The sequence below is a fragment of the Rhyacophila brunnea genome, unplaced genomic scaffold, assembly GCF_057557595.1.
Source record: "Rhyacophila brunnea isolate RB1 unplaced genomic scaffold, BYU_Rbru_1.0 scaffold_17, whole genome shotgun sequence".
Classification (NCBI taxonomy): Eukaryota; Metazoa; Arthropoda; class Insecta; order Trichoptera; family Rhyacophilidae; genus Rhyacophila; species Rhyacophila brunnea.
In genome coordinates this window covers 16,960,409-16,981,428 of record NW_028232827.1, presented here as the reverse complement: position 1 = coordinate 16,981,428, position 21,020 = coordinate 16,960,409, and the positions used below count along the sequence as shown (strand labels likewise).

The 21,020-nt window shown below is 33.6% G+C and overlaps 1 protein-coding gene across 2 annotated transcripts; it reads left to right on the top strand.

Annotated features, from left to right (window-relative positions):
* The first annotated feature begins 4,855 nt into the window (after positions 1-4,855).
* On the top strand, positions 4,856-15,630 carry LOC147073777 (transmembrane protein 19). Of its 2 annotated transcripts, XR_015070383.1 has the most exons (7): positions 4,856-5,015; positions 6,406-6,584; positions 8,864-9,112; positions 11,283-11,432; positions 12,581-12,901; positions 13,430-14,799; positions 15,272-15,630. XR_015070383.1 is itself a non-coding variant. In XM_085944611.1 (6 exons), exons 2-6 carry the CDS (start codon positions 6,422-6,424, stop codon positions 13,585-13,587), a joined length of 1,041 nt encoding a protein of 346 aa, XP_085800737.1. In that variant the 5' UTR covers positions 4,856-5,015; positions 6,406-6,421; the 3' UTR covers positions 13,588-15,216. The 2 variants fall into 2 exon arrangements, 1 of the variants encoding a protein (XP_085800737.1); XM_085944611.1 differs by lacking the exon at positions 15,272-15,630 and having other exon boundaries at positions 13,430-15,216.
* The last annotated feature ends 5,390 nt before the right edge of the window (positions 15,631-21,020 follow it).

Genomic DNA, 21,020 nt, shown 5'->3' with positions numbered 1-21,020 from the left:
CTAATAACGAAGCAAAGGGTACACAAATACTGGGTGAAACAATGGTTAAGGAAACGAACGACATTATCCCACACAAATTTAATATGAGAATTGCGTTTGCAACCGAGCGATTTCCGCAATTATTTGCGAATGTCGGAGGATGTATACACAGAACTGTATAATTTGGTCTCCCCATTTATTAAAAAAAAATACTATTATGAGGGAAGCTATTTCTCCTCATGATAGATTATGTGCAACCCTGCGATTTTTGACTGCCGGCGGAACGTTCACTGACTTGCATTATAGAACTGCGATTGGAAGACAAACTCTGGGCAAGATAATTCCCGAAACTTGCCAAGTCATCATTGACGTTTTGAAAGGAGAATATTTCAAGGTGTGTATTATATTATACGTCATCTAATAAAGTTGGGCAAATTTACAAATATATAATTAACAAGTAGACGTCGGTTGGTCTTATAAAGTGAACGTTTAGTGGATTGTTTTACCTATATAACTCATAGACGGCAACAGCATAAGAATGACAGACAAGATGCATTTGAGATAGGTATATATATAGTCACAAATAAGGCCATCGTTGACATGCTAAATATTCAATAGACCGTTAGAATTCTGTACCTAGCCAGGACTCTCCATATAGGCTGTAAGCAAGCTACTTAATTATTCCTGTTGAATGTATTGTAATACTAGTCATATTCTTCGAAAAGCAAGCATGGAATTTGATTTCTAAATGAGGCCACATAATAATATAGGTATGCTAACATAACTCAAATACTTACCATTTGTTGTATCGCTTAAGCCTTAATGTTTATAGGCATAAAAAACAAACAAAAAAACAAATATTTTACAAGATATTTATTCACACAAAAAACATTAATTTATTATACCGGCTTTTGTACATTTTTGCTTAATATACGATAAACTGGTTGAGTATGAACAGTAGTTGCTGGCATTATTTTGTCACTTTGTCCCATAAAGGCAACTTCATGCATCAGCTTCTCGGCCAGCAATCTTTGTCCCTGTGACATCGATCGTAGTTTCATGGCCATCATTTTGCCAAAAACATCAAATTCATCTTCAGTCTTGCTTAGTTTGTCGGTGATTAATTCTAACACTTTGTTGGCGCTATCATTCGATTTTTTTCGTTTGAACGATGGGGGTTCTGGTGCTCTATTGAGATTCGACCTTGGAGTAGTCGACAACGTTGATGTTGAAGGCGAATAATATATCTGTAAATAAAATATTGATTATTTTTTGCTGCAGTTTCCTGATACGCACGAAGAAATAGAGACGGTTGCAGAAGAATTTAATAGTAAATGGCAATTTCCAAATTGCCTGGGCGCAGTTGATGGGAAACACATTGCAATCGTGCCACCTGCAGGCGCCGGCTCCCACTTTTATAATTACAAACATTTCCACAGCATTGTTTTGATGGCGATTGCAAATGCTAATTATGAATTTATTTATGTTGATGTTGGAACAAATGGACGTATTTCTGATGGAGGCGTACTGAGAAAATCTATTTTTTTCAAACGTTTAGACGAAGGCAGATTAAAAATACCTGCACAAAAAAAACCTACTGCTAATTCTGATGCACTGCCATTTGTTTATATTGGCGATGAAGCCTTTGCATTACGTAACGATTTCTTAAAGCCGTATTCACAAAGGCAATTAAATCACAGTAAATTAATATATAATTATCGGACATGCAGAGCCAGGCGAATTATAGAAAATGTTTTTGGCATTTTAGCTGCTAGAAGCTCCAATAAACATGAAAATTGAAAATATCAATACAGTTGTATTAGCTTGCTGTGTGCTGCACAACTTTCTTCGTCGCAAATCAACACATTCTTATACTCCTTCTCATGACCTTGATAGGGAAAATCCTGAAACAGGTTTAATAGAGCTCGGACTGAGGTTACAGGACACCTTAGCGCCTTTGGAAGCAACGACTAATCGGAACTCGACTGCCAATGCTAAGAAAGCGCGAGGAGATTTTGAAAAATATTTTAATACTACCGGGGCTGTCACATGGCAAGAAAGTATGATAAGCAATAGATAAATTAAACCAATGTAACAGTTTAGTTAAAATGTTTTACCTCAATACAATCTTCGTTGTTTAACGAGTTGGAGTAACTCTCATCAGGAGACATGTTTTCCAAATCGTCCGCCATGCTGGATATTGAGCTCGATTCTGTAAAACAAAATGTGAATTGTTAAAATACAACATAATACTCAAACTTGTTTTTTATTATCTCTCCCCTAAGTACCCATTCCTTCATACAGTTAATATTGATATGATTATTTATATTGGTATAATTGGTGTAATCCAGTATATCAGGTATTTTCAAAATGTGTTTTCCGCTGTATTCCTCATAACCAAACTGTACCATTAATTTTGATTGATGATTGACGATTTATTGATTGTCTCTGAAGGAACCTAACTCGAGCGATTTTTGATTTCATGATCATTTCTTTTCTTCTTCTTTCGACCATGTCCGATCATCTCCACGGAGTAGAGGTTTGTATTGACAGATTTTGTTTTTACGAGAAATGGATGTCAGCCACTTGCTCAACATATTAGGTCCATACTCTGACTCATACACAAATTGAAATTCAATGTGTACTTGTCAGACCCAAGATTTGAACCTGGGACCCGACCACGACTCAATAAGCCAACGCTTAAGCCGCGCTTCCACCGCCATGATCGTACCTATATATTATTATTTCTTACCTACCTCAGCAAAGAATAAGTAATTTTATTGTGACTAGAAATGATTCATAGCTGTATGTTTTAATTGCTTAATAGTTGCTAATCTAATGCGATGTCACTTTCAGAGCTACGACAATGTCATAGTCTGCACGTGTATAATAAATAGCTTTAAAGCATTCCCTCGTACCTATATATTATTATTATTTATTACCTACCTCAGCAAAGAATAAGTAATTTTATTGTGACTAGAAATGATTCATAGCTGTATGTTTTAATTGCTTAATAGTAGCTAATCTAATGCGATGTCACTTTCAGAGCTACGACAATTTCATAATCTGCACGTGAATAATAAATAGCTTTAAAGCATTCCCACGTACCTTCCATTTGGTCGTTCAAGAACTCCAAATTTTTATAGTACCACAGTTTGGGTAGATATACTGCGTCTGTGCCGGCTCCGCTTCGATATGATGTCCTTACTTTATTTCTCTCCTTTCTGTAACCCGACCTCAATGTCTGTATTTTCTTTTTGACATCGTTGACCGTTGCCTGCGGCTCCACCTTGATTAATATTTCCAAAAGTTCCGCATACGCCAAGGACTTGGCATCACGATTCTTGTCGTCTTCCACAACGACGGTTTGTCTTTAAAACAACTAATAAAATCTTCCAAGAAACTTTTCGAATGCACTCGTAGATCTACCATTGTTGTTTTCGATGTCCGAACACTTTGAATGACAGTAAAATAATGATGGCGCTCATAGACTAATATATGGCGCTGTCGTCCGTCGGCATAGATATAAATAATGTGACGGTAAAGCGTGGTGAACGTACGAATTTCAGCGGCTCGGCGAGTAAAATATCAAACATGTTTGAAATCCAACGAGCCTGGTCTGCGGATTAAAAAGTCCGCAGACCTGGGGTGCTCCACGCGAAAAAAAAGTCCGAAGACTGTAAATCGTCTGACTTGCGTGCCAATGGAGCGCCGGCATACGAATTTCAGCGGCTCGGCGAGTAAAATATCAAACATGTTTGAAATCCAACGAGCCTGGTCTGCGGATTAAAAAGTCCGCAGACCTGGGGTGCTCCACGCGAAAAAAAAGTCCGAAGACTGTAAATCGTCTGACTTGCGTGCCAATGGAGCGCCGGCATTATGAAATTCTAACCTCTTATAGCTCGTCGTCTAGAATAACACAAATTCAATTTTCGTATTCATTTATTTTAAGTGTATAAAATATAAATAATACTCCATGAATCCTACCCATTTGGTACATTTATGAAATTCATATGACAAAGATTTTTAAAACTATTTTCCAAAACTTTTCCTAAACGCCCACTAATTGTTTCATGGTTTTCATGTTGACATGATGTGACTTGACGAAAACCGAATAAAAATAATTGATAATAATCGGTAGTCAGTATTAAAAATTAGTTAGATATAACATAAAACCGGATCATTCCCGATTGATTTAACATTTAACACATAGTTTGTAACTTAGAATCCGTTACAAGACATTATGAATAAAATGAAAAGAAATTATTTGTCTTAAATGATACTTAATAATATAATGATATTAAATTATTGAAATCGCATATAAAATATGGCTGGAATTGTGATATAATAAGACCAAAAGTGGTTTCTCGTTCGTACATCATGGTTACTTGTGAGGGTATTGATTACTTTGCTATAATATACTTAAATTAACTGAACTCCTACTGTGTAAAATATACGAACATTTTACGATATATAAACGCAGAAGAATGCTTATCATTTCGATTTTTCTTAATCATAAACATATTATTATATTTATATTATGTAACGCAATATGTCAAGAAAATGACAGATACAGAATATAATAAATGACTATCATTTTTAGGTTAGGTCCTGTCTGGATGGTTATCACTTTGGCAGATTGTCAGAAGTGGTTTGACATTTCAAACCAAACCACTTCTGACGATCAGATAATGGTTTGATGTTAAGTTTGATGAAACAGTGAACAAACTCAAATCTCAAACTACTTCTGGTTTACTTTCTACGCATGCGCATTGTGAAACGTCAAACGGTTGAAAACAACGCACCTAAGGTGACAAAAAAATGGCAACACTGCTGCTGCAGGCTGCTGTCACTTGGCATAATAATATTATTATCTATGCAATTGGCACTTTGGCACGGATGTCATCGACGTATTGCCGTAGTGTTAATATTGTTCAGTGACCAGTATTCTGTTATATTTACTTTTAAATTATCAACCAATAGCAGGAAACCGTCAAGCCGATGAAATTCAAATAATTTACAAGGAAACTTATAAGGTAATTGATATTAATTTCAAATTTAAAACTAACCTTTAACTGAATAATGTAACATTACTCTCATACATAATGTGACCAGACGTCCCGTTTTCACCGGGACAGTCCCGTTTTCAAGCGGCGTGTCCCGGTGTCCCCGAACACTGTTTCGGGACACCAAAATGTCCCGTTTTTGAAAAGAAAGAAACTTGTGACCAAAATACAGAAATATTTGATGAGTATTCACTTTTTTGTAATTACATTACACCGCAAAAAGTGTCTGAATGGAACACTGGGAATGTTTCAACAATGTTTCAAGTCATTGGGTGAAGTTGTTCAAACACTTTCGAGCCAATAATTTGGATCACAAAAATATTCGTATAATAATTATTGAATATATTTTATGTCTGCCCGGCACTAATGCACCAGTAGAAAGGGTCTTCTCTCTTATGAATAAGTTGTAGAAGAGTGAAAAAACACAGTTGAAAGTAGATGGCCTTAAAGCAATGTTAATTATAAAAGTAAATTCGAAAAAATCCTGCCAAGATTTTCATTCGTTTTTGAAATCAACACCAGGATATACTAAATTTGTTCTTCGGAAAAATATAACACCAGATAAATATTCATATACCTGTATGTACTTTTTATTAATAAATAAAATAATATGTACTATTAAAAAATATGTAGGAACTCAAACGTTGTATGCGCCTACTCAAACATACCTACCGATAATCTTCAAATAAATAAATAAAATAGGTAACGTAATATGACATGAAAAAACATCTTGTCAATTATTGTATTGTATGAAAGTGTCAGGCGCCTAAAATGGATAAGTAACTACTTTTTTTAGGTGTCTTGGGGGAAAAAATAAATGGTCACGTTACTCATACACTACAGTGGTATTCAAACTTTTCGTCTCGCGGCGGCATTTGAGTCCGAAGATTACTTTGGTTGGATGGGAGGGACCGCTGGACCTAGTTTCTCAAATCTTGGAAAATACCTAGACAAGGTACCGCCACGAAGTAGACTCAAAATGCCGTGCCATATTATTTTTAGTCTTAAATTTTTTAATTCTGTTTTATACATTTGCATAAAGTTAGCGCTGCAGGCTAGTAATTTGTCGATTTCACAGAATCTACGTGCACATGTATTATTTGCATTTATTCTTTAATTTGTCGCATCCAAGTAACGCATGATCTCCCAGCTACATGTGACGTTATTTACCACCATTCTTCTTGAAACCAGTTGCTGAGGTGAGATATGAGTTCGTTGAAAAACATAAGAGGTTAAAAACTATTGCAATAATGGTTGTCTAGGTTTTTTTCTAAACAGCTTGAATACCACTGTATTATGTTATTACTATTTTGTGCATATGCAATTTTGATTATGATTAATGTCGAAAATATTTTTTCAGCTAAAAAAGTAAATTGATGATGACCCGTAGCAGCTCAAAGGCATCTAGCAAAACCATGGCCAAATTAAAGTCCGATCATCTGTTCCCTGTGCTGGTGTGCGCACTGGCAATTCCACTCTCAATGTCTATGTGGCTCTTCAACTTGGGATATTCATCTTTTAGCAATGAACAATATGACGGTAAGAAAACAATCTGAAACAATTACAGTCGAACTTGGTTATTACGAGGAAGATGGGACTGACTGAATTTGCTCGTTATAAGCGTTACTCGTTATATCAGAGAACAGGTATTTTTCCACATTTTAACACAAAAAGTCGAAAATAAAAAATCTGGAAACCATCGTAAAAATTCCCGAAAGAAGCGTGGCATTCATAACTACAAAAGAAATTGTTTATTGTAATGAACGCTGGTAGGTACCTACTGACTTCACAAACCTTGGAATTTTTACTTATTTCAACCATATGCGTGGATACTTATTCAATATTGTCGCCGAAAACACCAATTAGATAGGTACTTAGACACTTAACTAGTGTCATAAACGTAATGCGATCCCGGCGGCATCCTGTCCGGTCGGATTTTATTGCTTAGGGTCGAAATGTTTTTAAACGATCGACACATTAACAGTTTTAAGAAAATTTTTGACGATATTTTAGCTCAGTATATCCGATAAGTTGCTCGTTATAACAGTGAATAATAATTGTATGGAGAAAATCATAAACTAAAATGTCAACGAATGTATCCTTATTACATCTGAGATCTCGCTATATCTGTGATCGTAATAACCGAGTTCGACTGTACTTCGATTCAGTAATTTTCAAATTCAGTGCAATTTTGGGTTTACTTTTTAGATTGTCTTTTTATTAGTCTATCAAAAAAACTTCTACCAAAATGACTTTAAGTAACTTTATGTGCCTCTATCCCATTGTACCCACTGCGTGTGGAATGTTTCGTGCGGTGATTATTGAGCTGTTATTATCTTGGTTACTCAGGAATGTTTCCTAAAGTAATAAAGATAATAAATAATAACTCAATTATCCTGACGTAATAAAAGCACCAGTGCGATCGCAAATTGAATACTGCAGCTCAGTACTTCTCAAACTGGGAGGCGCGGCCCCCTGGGGGGTCCTGCTGTTCCTGCCAGGGAGCTGCGAAATATTTCAGTATTTGAAAAAAAAATCATAAAAACGTGATCACTGGACGATTCCTGATACAAATCAAAGTCTCGAGGTTGAATTTTCACACGATCACAATACTTTATCCGATATGGATAAAATATAATCTAAGTACTAATATTTATAAATTATTTGGATTTTTTAGTCAAACATAATATAGTACTTTCTCAGTAATCCGCCACCCCCAAATCCCCAAAAACCAGACAAGTGTCCAATTAGTGAAAGCGGCGGATAATAGTGCATATGTACAAAATATGGTAAAAATTAAAAAAAATTCGTAAAAATAGTTTTTTTGAGAAATTTGTAAGTACTAGCAAATTACGGTTTTATTTATAATCAAAATCAAGTATTTACTAAATTATACATATTTATAAACTAAATATTAAACAGTAAATCACTTGACACAACCAGTGTGGTTCAATGAGGCAGATATTCTTGAATGGCTTAGGATTCCTGGCTTTCCCTATGACCAAAAGCTTCATTTTGTCATATTTTGTGTCTCCTGGTTGCATTGGAGCACGGCATAATTGTGATGCTGTCCTTGGGCACTTTCCTCCCTGGTACATTACTTTCTTCGCGATGAATGTACGTTTTACAAAGGAGAAGTTTCCAAAATAAACCTGTCTCATCTGCGTTATATACTTGGACTATTCAATTTGACAATCGAATTCCGGCGAATTATAGAGCTTGATTTTGTGCTTTCAACTAGTAAAAATAACGGCAGATTACTGAGAGTGTACTGTATATAAAATTTATATTGACATAATTGCGACAACATATCTATGCGAAACAGCATTTTCATCATTACTGGTAATAAAAAATAAACACAGGTCGTGTCTTCCAACGGAGACTTTAGAGCAAATCCTGCGAATTAGCATTTCAAACATTGTACCAGATATTGATTTATTATGTAAAAATTAGCAATCACACCCCTCTCATTAAATTGTTTTTGTAGGCTGTAACTGTAATAAATTTGAAGTTATTTTTTTTTTTTAATTTGTTTTACAAGCAAGTAAATGAAATCTTTTATTATTTTTAATAAAAATGTACCTATAATAATAATTAATGGTAAATAAAATACTGTTGGTAACTGAAGACTAAAAATTTTGGGAGGGGAGCCTTGGATTTTTTTTTCTGATTTCGGAAGCCCGTGGTATGAAAAAGTTTGAGAAGCACTGCTGTAGCTCAATGTAGATTTCTTACTACACCGCTTTAATGTAATCATTTCTCTGATCCATGTAGATAATATCTGGAAAAATCATTCAAATATTAAATATTAATTATAGAAATTCTTGCGATTCATCCATTCCGATGGCTGATCTCGAGTGTGGTATGCATCACCATGTGCGTCTACGGTCTGAGAAGAAAGAGTCTAGCCATCAGCGGCGCTGTTCTGGGCTTCTTCGTGGGAATGATCCTGACCATCAGCAGCTATGCTTTTCTGGCATGCTTGATTGTCTTCTTCATCACCTCGTCTAAAGCAACTAAATTCAAAGGGGCTCTTAAATCCAAGTTGGAGGAGGATTACAAAGAAGGTATATTACATACATTCAATATTCTGTAGCAAAATTGTTTAATAAAAACCTACGTCTATGGAGATTTATTATAAAATGATAAGTGAAGTTAAAAAAAGGTTACTAAAATTAATTGATATAAATCAGTTTCATCTGTAAACAGCTAGATTTGCCTTAGATTTATTTACCAACGCAGCACTCAAATAAAAATATCTTGCAATACAGTCCTAAAAGGAGTTTTTTATACAATAAACCATCTTAATTTAGCTAATCATCACGTAAAATCGCAAATTATGACAGAACTACATTGTGATCAAGTCATATGAGTTCACCGTATAATCACGTCTCAAGCTAAAAGTTTGTAATGTCATTCTACTTGGTATTTAAATGTATCAAACCACACCAATGTCACCTCACCCATATCATGTCCCATCACCAACCTCTCTTCATGATAAAAGGTTTTTTTATTTTATTCAAATTTACACATTTTCAAATCATGTGATCTCATATATCTTTAATTACATTGGTTTCGAAGCGAGCTACAGATGACAGTGTTGTTCTAGCATATGTGTTCACGTGACGTGATCACAATGTATTTATGTCCTACATTGAAAGCTGCCAGCACATAGAATTAAAATTTTTCTAGTTACTAATAAGTAATAACCATAGGTATGAAAAAAGTATTTTATCATAAAAAGTTTATAATACCACCTGTATTATAATAGTTCAATATCTTTCTTGAATTCTATATTATATTCTTTCTTACATCATCGGACAAGCATGAGCCGAACAGCATTAGATTATATATTTGTCTTCATTTTATCTGTTTGTCTGTAATGCAGTGCAACACAGCACGCACACACAGACACACATACACACACACCCTCTCTCTGACTGCCGAAGGTATGCATAGCCAACGATAAGCTGTCTCTGCATGACGCATGTAAATTATCATGCGAAAGAGTTTGCGTCTTTGTTGCGTACATCACATAAATAGAACACGCAGATGATAGTAGTGAATTATTTTCATAATGTTATGTGTTAGGATTGGAATTGCACCAAACAACCTACTGCATTTAAAGAAAAAATTTATTTGAAGTTGTTTTTCAAATTAGCCAATTTGTTTTGCTTAATAAGTGCTTAAGTAGTGTTTTCACTTATGCAATGATCACAGCAATGCAATGCAATGCATGCAATTGTTCAAGGTGTCCAGTGGGATGATTGCATGCGATAAGTAAAATCACCACTTTACCGGTTATGTTAATAAATTACTAATTATTTTTATATGTTTGCTTAACTGTGACACTTGTATTTGATGTATTTGATTTTTTGAAATTTGAGACAACTTTCAGCAACTTTCCTCCTCTGTATATATATATCCCCCACCCAACGCACACTCCATCGTATGGCTCCTACAATCCCTACGGCTGAAGGGTGGATAGGTTGTAGATTCAGTATAAATACTTACATTCTTAAATCTTGTGACATTCGTTTGAATAAAAAAAATAGTTGTATAGAATTTATAATCTTAATACTATCGACCGATGGTACTTGATGGAATTTGAATTTAAATTCTAATGGATTTAAGTTTTGTACTATTCCATTTGAGTCGTTTTTTGCATCCCGGGTTTCACCTTTCGGCATCTTCAGGCACTGTGTACACTCACACTGACAATGAATGCTATTAACTCTAACTTATATAACAAATCAATACAATAAAGTAGGTAAAAACTTATCGCCTACCTATTAAGTCAAGGGTCATAATAAAAAAATATAACAAACAAATTATGAATAGTTGAAGTGTTTGTAAAAAACTCCACATCTTATCAATAATAATACACTTGATAAGCGTATAATAAATCGTCAAAACCTAATAATAGATCATTAGTAATTATAAACAATAAAAATACTACACTCAAGAGATTTAAAATCGTCCATTCTGTGAACAATGGTAACTAATGGACGACCACAGGGACGTCCTAAAATCCTCTGGATAGACTAACTCATAAAGTTCGGTGGATGTATGTGGCAATGAAGGACTAGGGACCGAGAAGAGTGGAAAGAGAGGACTTCATCCAGCAGGGTATCGACCCCGGCAGATGATGATTGATTATTTAACATCCACCAAATTGACCCCACCTATAGAAGTATAGTAATGAATTATAATATTAGTTGTATTTACTTCATTCAGGAGGTCAACGAACATGGATTCATGTTTTATGCAACGGCGGTATGGCAACCCAACTTGGATTACTATATTTATTAGATGTGGGTTGCGGAGAACGGCCCATCAACTTTGCTTGGGACTACAGGCCATCGTGGTTGGCAATGGGCATTCTTGGTAAGTACAAAGTCTTTCTTTGTTACGAAGATACGTTGACGAGGAGTCAAATAGCACCTTTACACAACATTCAAGTGTATACATATGCAGAAAAAGAAGATAAATACTTTCTAAATATAATATTATGTAGATGTTTATGATAATGTAGAAAATTAGAAAGTCTATGTAAATTTAAAAAAATATTTTGTGTGAAGTGCTAGTTTCCGTTTGACCCACTAACTTGAGTCACATGTATATGTGTATCAATACATATTATAAAAATGTAAACATTTATTTAGTTAGTATCTTATATTGTATAATAATACTCTAATTGTTTGCAAGTACTCATTGTACTAAATAAATTCGGTTAACACCTAGCGCCACCTAGATCATGTTAGTAATATTATTACCACAATTCAATTAGTTAGAAATTTCTCAGATACCATAGTTCGAGGGGATACTATTCATGAGTCATAGTCGTATTGGTAACATAACGGATAAGAGCACTGACCCGAACATTGATATGCACTGATATACATACAATATGACTCACTTAAAACATAAATAATAAATTGAAAAATACATTACCATATAATATTATAGTATATCAATGTCTTTGTAAGTGTTCCTGCATTATGAAATCTGTATTCAATGAGTGAAATGAATGCTGGACATCTTTTTTAATAAAATATCAACTGCTGCAGCCAAGTTACCAGCAGTTCACACTGGCAACTTAGCGTGTAGATTCGTAGAAGCTCCTGCAGGGCTATTCTAACTAGTTATAGTGGAATAACTTAACTTTGAAATTGCGATTTTTTCTACTGCACACTAAATACGTAGACTAAATTTAATTACTGTTATCGTTATTATTTCTGACTGCTCTTAAATGAAGCCTATTCCATTGTTTTCTCACCCTCCACACCTACAATAGATTTGAGCGAATAACTAACAACCAATTCTGATAAAACAAAACCGATTGTGTACTCCATCTCTGATGGAATATAGTGGATAAATCATCCAGTAATATTTTGCTGCCATCTGTGGATCAGAAGTTAGCGCATTATATATTGCGACAGTGGGTCGTCTGCTCTAATTTTGCAGACTGGTCAAAATTCATGTAGTATTTTTAATTGAAAATTCACTAAGTATATTTTCTTTCAAATTTACAGGGTCGTTTGCATGCTGCAACGGTGATACGTGGGCATCAGAACTGGGCACCGTTTTCGCCCGGGCCGATCCCTATCTGATAACCACGAGGCAGAAGGTCCCTCGCGGAACCAATGGAGGTATAACCCTTGAGGGAGTGGTCCTGAGCGCGTTGGGAGGACTGGCTGTGGGGTCGGCCCATTACTTGACTATTGTTTACACCACAGATAAAGCGCTTCTGATTGCCAGTCCGCCGCAGTGGCCTATACTTGTTGTCGGTCTCCTTGGGGGACTTTTGGGAAGTTTGCTTGATTCGTTACTAGGTGCAACCGTCCAGTACTCTGGTAATTTTTTTTTGTTTTCATTATAAAATATTTCACCCATCTATTCTCGTGTGAATTAAACAAAAAGGGAATTCAGATAATAATTTTTTCTAAAAGTTTTAACATTGAAGTTAATGGCCCTACCAAACCACACCCGCCCCGCACTACACGCGGTCTTAATTGGCATATTATGGGATCGGGCATATCACAGCAGTTTTAAATTGCTTCATGTAAACATATCAATTTGAATTTGAATAATGACAGAACATTACAGATTACAGACATTGTGAAACAAAAGGGAACAATTTAATTTTGTTTGTACGCGATGCGATTGTTTTAGTGCGCAAGAATTAGAGAGGGCTAGTGTGATTATTTTTACGGTAACTATCATCCACTGGACTTACTACAGCAATATTGCATCGCTTTCTTTCATTAGGCGCCCGTCTGTCAAAACTATCGAACCTCACGCTAATGTGGTATGCTTATAAAACCTTATAAGGCCCCCTTGGGTGATGTAGTCTAAACTCTTTTCTATTTTGTTTACTTTAGGTGTGGATACTCAAGGACGCATAGTGTGTTCTCCAGGGAAAGGTGTGGTGTACATCAGTGGAAGAATGATACTGGACAATCATAGTGTGAACCTAATATCTAGTGTTGTGATGGGTTTTGTAATGCCATACGTTGCAATGGCGATATGGCCACACTAAGAATGCATTTTTTGTTTATATTGTCACCCTGACATTTTTATAAGTTTACTGTGTCGTCATAATGATTTTTGTGTATACATTAAGTGGGTGCATTTATATAACAATGGCATAATGTTAATATTGAATTGTAAATCATAGCATGTTACAAATAGACTGATAGAAGTATACTAAATATATACAGATTGATTGTAAGGTTATAAAGTTAAAAATACATAATATTGTTACTGCTTCAACTATAAAGTATTTAAAATAAATTTAGATCTGTTGTTATTGAGATGCTGAGTATTAAAGGTATACATGTTACATATAAGTAAAAAATGAGTTAATAGTAAATGTTCTCTATGGAAAGTTAAAAACATTTTAGTCATAAAATTGAACAATCTATAAACTCGTAGAAAATGTTATTAGTATTCTAATACCAATACATCTAGCAATGGCGTAGGCTTTTTTTGACATAAATAGTGCGCCCTAAACTTTGTCAGTCATACTTATTTGTTTTCATTAAACTAAGAATCCAAATTTCAGATGGTATTCATGGTTATTTTTGTTGATTCAATTAAACCCTGACTAAGCCAAACCATAATAGATAAAAGATAAAAAACATTCTTCTATCTTTAAAATATATTATGTATGATTTAATGGCTTAATTTTAGATATTGAATATTTTTTATCTATTATGGTTTGACTTAGGCGGGGTTTAATTGAATTAACAAAAATAACCAATATTATGTATCTGCAATTTGTATTCTTAGTTCAATGAAAACAAAATAAGAATGGCTGACAAAATTTAGTGTGCACTATTTATCTTGGATCTCTACAGCCTACTTCCACCCTTTGATACTGATATACAGCAATAAATGTTTTTACATGACTTGTCCTTGATACATTGAAATATATTAATCATTCTGAACAAGTCCTCATTTACCGAATGTTAAATTTTACAATCACACATTTGCAACTTGGTCACAGGTGCACTTGTATTCCTTCAATCCTCAGCCTATCAATTATTATTTTAGAAATGGATATAAGGATTAAATTTGAATCTACGCTAAGACCCTCACTGCCGTCCTAAACTATATCGGCCCCGCATTCACCACCAAACCTGCAACTTCCTGCTGTTTGTGGTAACGTCTAGTGGATGTCTTGTGCGCTTTGCACTCATTTCATTTTCAATTCCTGAGTCAGTCAGTTGTTTTACTATAACGGGCTATTGTACAATTACCGGGTTATCAAGGCAAATTCCGTCCATGGGATGTATCTGATTTAATAAAATATCTCTTGCATTGTCTGGATAAATCTGCTTTAGACCACCTATTCTTTCCTCACCTCATTGGTATAACATTCTTTATTTGAGCTATTTCATGACCCCTATAGTCTAATGCGTATAGCGCTGTGTACTCATACGAGGTTCTGGGTTTGATTGCCAAAGAGGTTGCAATATATCTTTATGATTTTATCAAACCTGTGTTTTTGTGTTTATTTCACTACTGTACACTACTAAAATGTTCCACTATGTACATCACTGCAGTGGCGAGGAGTGGAGGTAGGTTGTTAAAATTCGACATAAATAGTGCACACTAAACTTTGTTAGTCATACTTATTGGTTTTCATTGAACTAATCTAATAATGAAAAAATTAAATATTAAAAAATATAATGATAAAATTTGCAGACGGTATTGTTTAGTTTTTAAAATTCAATTAAAGCCTGCCTATATAATGCCTGCCTAATAGTTTAGGTATGCTATTTTTTATATTCTTAACAAACACTATCTACACATTGTAGTCTTAGTTCAAAAATACGTTTGACTGACAAAGTTTAGTGTGCACTACCTATGTCGGATCTTAATATATGTATATGGTGAAACTAGTGAAATCCATGTCGCACCATGAGGACTTTAGTGTATTAACTCCAAAAGTATAGTTTTGAGATATTAGCGTTTGATGTTACAAATCAATTTCGTACTGTAATATTGCGGTAAGTTAAGAACTTCGTATGAGCTTAATACTTTAGTATATCAAATCAAAATAACATACTAATGCACCAAAAATATACATCACATTGATGCATTACCATAGTATATCTTAATGATATAGTTAAGTGGTCAACTTCTTAAAATATTTTGAAAATACTTTAGTGAAGTAACTCAATTACAACGCATTTCACATTTTGTGTACAAGCAAAAAATTCTGAATACACTAAAAGTACTCATGGTGAGATGTCATCAGCCACTTTGGTAATAACTTCTTTTTTTATAAAAAGTGCCTTAAATTATGAATACCATCGAAGATTGTTATTTATTTTTACCTCATATTCACTTCTTATTCAATTATTATAAGTACATAATACATAACATGTACATATTATCAGGTATCTGGTGATATGTTCATATATACATTATACCTACATATTTATGTTGTGCTATTGTTCTTTAACTTTAATTAGTATATTATACATTTTACTTATTTTGTTATTAATGTCTAATACTCTTTGATATTGAATATTGGTGAAATGTTATTGTAAGATTAAAAAATAATATATACTGCAAATCGATGAAGTTGATATGTAGGTAATTAACAATTTAATCTTTGTTTAAATGGTGTTGTGAATATTTTATATTTTTTATTTTATTTTTAGGTTACAAGTTATCACTTTCTTTTTGGAAAATAAAATGTTACAATATACGTGATTAACAGTAAAGTTGTTGTCAGGTATATAGTTTAGTTGTTCGTGCTAAAAATACGTTAACCAAGTCTGACAATAAAATAATGTAAAATTATGCTTTTATGAAATATGACTGTTTTAAAAAATATATTATATTATAATAGAAAACAACTAACTTTTGTTAATTTATTATTTTTAATAATTGATAATTTCACATCTTTCTGTGCCGGGTGTTGCATATTTTTGTAAGTTATTTAGAAAACATTGCCCATACGTAACGTGCCCTCGGCATGCAGAATTTGAATTTTCAAACTGTTTTGTTTTGTTTTTCTTTTAATTTATTTTTTATTATTTACTGAATTGAAATAAAATAAATGTAAGTATTATAATAATATATCGTTACAAAATTTAAACGATTCAACGAAGAGTTACTTTACAATACATGCACCTGTAATGCGATCATCATACAAGTAAAACCACTGCCATTTGAATGTACACATTCAATTCGTTTGCAATGACTGCATAAGTAAAATCACCACTTAAGCTTAAATTGAATCGCTTAAAGTCCTCGATGGACAAACACCCTGAGTATCGCGATTGGCTCTATAATGGTCTTAAATTTATTTATACCTTTCTACTTTTTGTATCAAATTCTAATATTAGAAATTACCTTGTCCATAGCAGACTAATTCTTGTGTTTATTACTTTACTTCTCACACATGGCATTATTCAATTTATCATTCTTATATACTTAATGTTTCAATGTTTTTTTTTTTTTAATTTTAATTCTCATGGCAAAAACTGTTGGAAGGAGTACGTAAAAATTGACCATTATTTATTTTGTACTTATGTGAAAATTGATATAATAAAATTGTAATTGTTTATTATAACATAATTTGTAATACCTACAAGGTAGCGAAATAAAATGAATTTGTAAATAAGTGTTTCTTTTTTTATAATGAATGGTTGGTGAAAAATACCAGCATATTTTTTCACTCCAGTTAAAGCTACCACTATTAATCACTTTAATGGAGTTAACTCTGTCAATTCATATTGAAAATATATTGCATTAATTATAATAAAACCCAATATGAAACAAATTTCACATAGTTTAATAACAATCAGCACATCTATTCTATACACAAGACTGCTATCGACCGCTATTAGCAGCTATCGAGGGTAGTTTATCATTGAATTGTATTGAGGTATAATAATAATTATTGTTACAGTCAGTTAGTTGTAATTGTTACAATAAGTGCTATGTTTTAACAGTGTCTCTCTTGGTTGTGTTAACTTTTAGAGCGAGATAGACATTTTTGACAGTTTAGATGGCTAACTTTTTGTAACAATTATAATACTTCCTAAATATGATAAACGACCCTCGGTAGCCACCAATAGCAGCCGATAGAAGTCTTGTGTATAGAATAGATGCGCAGGACCGGTTTCATCCGCTTCAATTGGATCGATTTTCATTTGACGAATCAGATTAGTTGGAAATGTCATATTGAAGAGGACAAAATTAGACCTCATTGTTATGTCGAATGAGTGTTGTAGGTACATATTAATATTGTAGTTTAATACTACTATTTAATTTTAACCAAACATATCGAAGAAAACCATCTTATATACAATACCTTTGATTTAATGAAAATAGTACTTAAGTATTCCTTTTTTCAAAAAAACTAGTGTGACTTATTATATTAGTGTAAATTTACATTAATTTGTTCAATACCGAACATATAGATTTATTTTAAATCAAAATCCTACAGAGTTTTATATGCACTGAAGTAGGTACATATTTTATTATAAACAAACAATGAACATCAATAATTATTCATCCTGACCATTGGAGTACTATGGTCAGCGTTGCCATATGTCTCAATTATTGTGGGACGTCCCGCTTTTTAAGCAAAAAAAGATTGTCATTCAACAAATAGAAATAAGACGTTCAGATTAAGGCAAAAGAACGCGATGGATGCGTCATGCACAAGTTTCGAAAGTATAGAGAATACAGTGTCTATATTAAATATGATATGGTATTTATGGACCTGATGTATGAAGAATTTAACTCGCTGAAAACTTCTATTGATGTGATTGCGAAAAATTTGAAACACTCAGCTGCACAGAAAGGCATTTAGTAAGAAAGGAAAGAGACTAAAAATTTTTTTAAGCTAATTTCATTTATTTTTTTAAGCATACTAACATCCAATTGCTGATGAATTTAAAATGGTCGGATGCAAGAAACAAATTGTTCTATTATATTGATAAAAACGGTATTACTTATTCAATTCAATATGATATACTCATGTGATGAATTGAGTCGCTTAGACGCCAAACCCGCTCTGGGCGATTTTTCAATAAAATTGAATGTACATACGTATGTGTAAGGTGTATCGGGGTAAGTGTAGCTACTAAGATATCTCAGTATCTACTACAAATTGGATGATGCCATCTATGGAAAGGTGATAGCAAAGTCACTGATTTATAAAAATAATCAGAAATGGTGTCGATACCATGTTTTTTGAGGTGACTACATGGGTTATTCTCCAGACGACATTTTGAAGTCGATGAGTGAGATGGTAGCAGTTACTGAACTATTTTTTAAAACATGGAAATCTGCACATTGTGGTTGTAAAATTTGGTGAGTATATGTGTTTTGATTCCCTGCTTCACGTGGTGTTATCATTTTACTTATTGATAAGCATTTTAAAGCTTAAATCGAGTAGACACACTTTCCCCATGAAAGTAAACGTGCGGGGTAAGTGTACCTTTGTGGTACTGTTCGGTTACCAGGAATACAGTGGAAAACACATTTTGAAAATTTCCAATATACTGGATTATTTGTTAGTTTAGGTTTGGTTAGGTTAACCTAATAGATAATCCAGTTTATCGCCTATTTCCAAAATGTGTTTTCCCGCTGTATTCTTGATAACCGAACAGTACCAAATAAGTGCTTATCTAACATGTGATAATAATTAATGTGCACTTTTTCCACATGTAAATATAAACGAAAGACAGATAAAGGAGCTTACGACCAAGGAAAATTACAAAAAACAGTTGAATGTGTAAAAAAACAATCTATTGACAGGATATGTAATATGGATATGTATAATCATGTTTACGAAAGAAGAGAAGACAGTTTTAGCAGAAGTACAATATTACCCAAAGAGATTGAAACATCTTTGGCAGAAAATTTGCATACATTGGAATGTCTCTCAAAAAAAGTGGTCCTCGAATAAATTGGACAGTATATTAAAGAAAATAATATTAACACACCGTTTAAAAACGAAGTATCCGGACACAATTGGTTTATAGGTTTTATTAAAAGAAATAAGTTATTATTTAAATATAATGGTTAGGTACTTAAACCCTGACGGCTAAAATTATTAAACATGGGCCATGCTTTGCCCACTGATTCTCTGAACGCTGGTTGTCCAAATTTGAAGGGAAATAAAATAAATTGCGAGGCGCAGGTCATATGTCATTCCCGAAGCGCCGTTCACAGCCGACTGAAGCCACTCTAGCCCGCGCCGCGCTACTTTCGTGACTTTATTTTTTTGTTTTCGTTACCACTGCCTGTGCGATGTTTTCGTAACGAATCTGGCCGGGTGGTCAAGATAAAAGCATGTTCCATGCTAAAAACCGCAAGCTGTAGAATATGTTCGCAAAGAAGTTTGCAATCTTTTTGTAATCAATTGGTACTATAACTTGTCTTATTAAACAGTACAATCATCAACCTGAATTTAAAAGATTGTCCACAAAGGATATATTATAATGTTGACTGTCAACTTGACATAACAAGTTTTTCCCATGATCCTTCAAAAAGTAAACTCATTAGTGTCATCAGATTTCCGTCAATTACCTACGTTAATTAATAAAAAAATACGCCGTTTTGTTTCGGGACATCACTAGCGCTTCATACATTAGTATGACACACTTAAGCCGCGTTGACACGGTCCAAGTACGATCCAAGTACACTTGGATCGAGTGCCATCCAAATGACAGCTTCATATTATATATTCCTATCCAAGTGCACTCGTATGATACATCTTCATACTAATTATTGGACCGCGTCCTACTCATCCAAGTTAACTTGAATAGGAATAAATAGTATGAGCTGTCACTTGGATGAGACATCTTCATACTAATTATTCCTATCCAAGCTACTTGGACCGCGTCCTACGCATCCAAGTTAACTTGGATAGGAATAAATAGTACGAAGCTGTCACTTGGATGAGACATCTTCATACTAATTATTCCTATCCAAGTCACACTTGGACCGTATCAACGCGGCTTTACCCCAAAAAAAAATGTTTTAGTCCATTTTTGTTGAAATTATAACTGTAGTTTTAACTCAAAACTCAATATCCATCAAATGAAATATTACCTTTCTAGGCATGTAATACAGGTTTTGAAGTACTTTTGGAATAAAGTTGAATTTAGTTACACTTACCCCAATATTGGGGTAAGTGTAACAAACTGACTAGTGATCAAAAAATATTAAAGTAAGATAATAATTATATAGTGGGTTCCTTCTGTACATATTAATTGTAATGCTTTTGTAGATTCTACGGTAAAGTTTTCAACTGTTTAAAACACATCCATTCATCATGAACCAGGTTGAAATTCATCCCATTGAATTATAATATGTCACACTTATCCTGACTCACCTTATAATAATAATTGCTGGTTAAATGTTTTTTTTTTTTTTTTTAATATTTTGCTTTATTTGAATTCAAAGAGAAGTGTGGTAAAATGAAAATAATGGTCT

What these genes read in the sequence shown, in the direction of transcription:
- LOC147073777 (XM_085944611.1), top strand. Translation starts at nt 6,422, where the DNA reads ATGATGACCCGTAGCAGCTCAAAGGCATCTAGCAAAACCATGGCCAAA. An exon ending in TAGCAATGAACAATATGACG is followed by an intron (nt 6,585 to 8,863) that starts GTAAGAAAACAA and finishes TATTAATTATAG; the next exon opens with AAATTCTTGCGATTCATCCA. An exon ending in GGAGGAGGATTACAAAGAAG is followed by an intron (nt 9,113 to 11,282) that starts GTATATTACATA and finishes TACTTCATTCAG; the next exon opens with GAGGTCAACGAACATGGATT.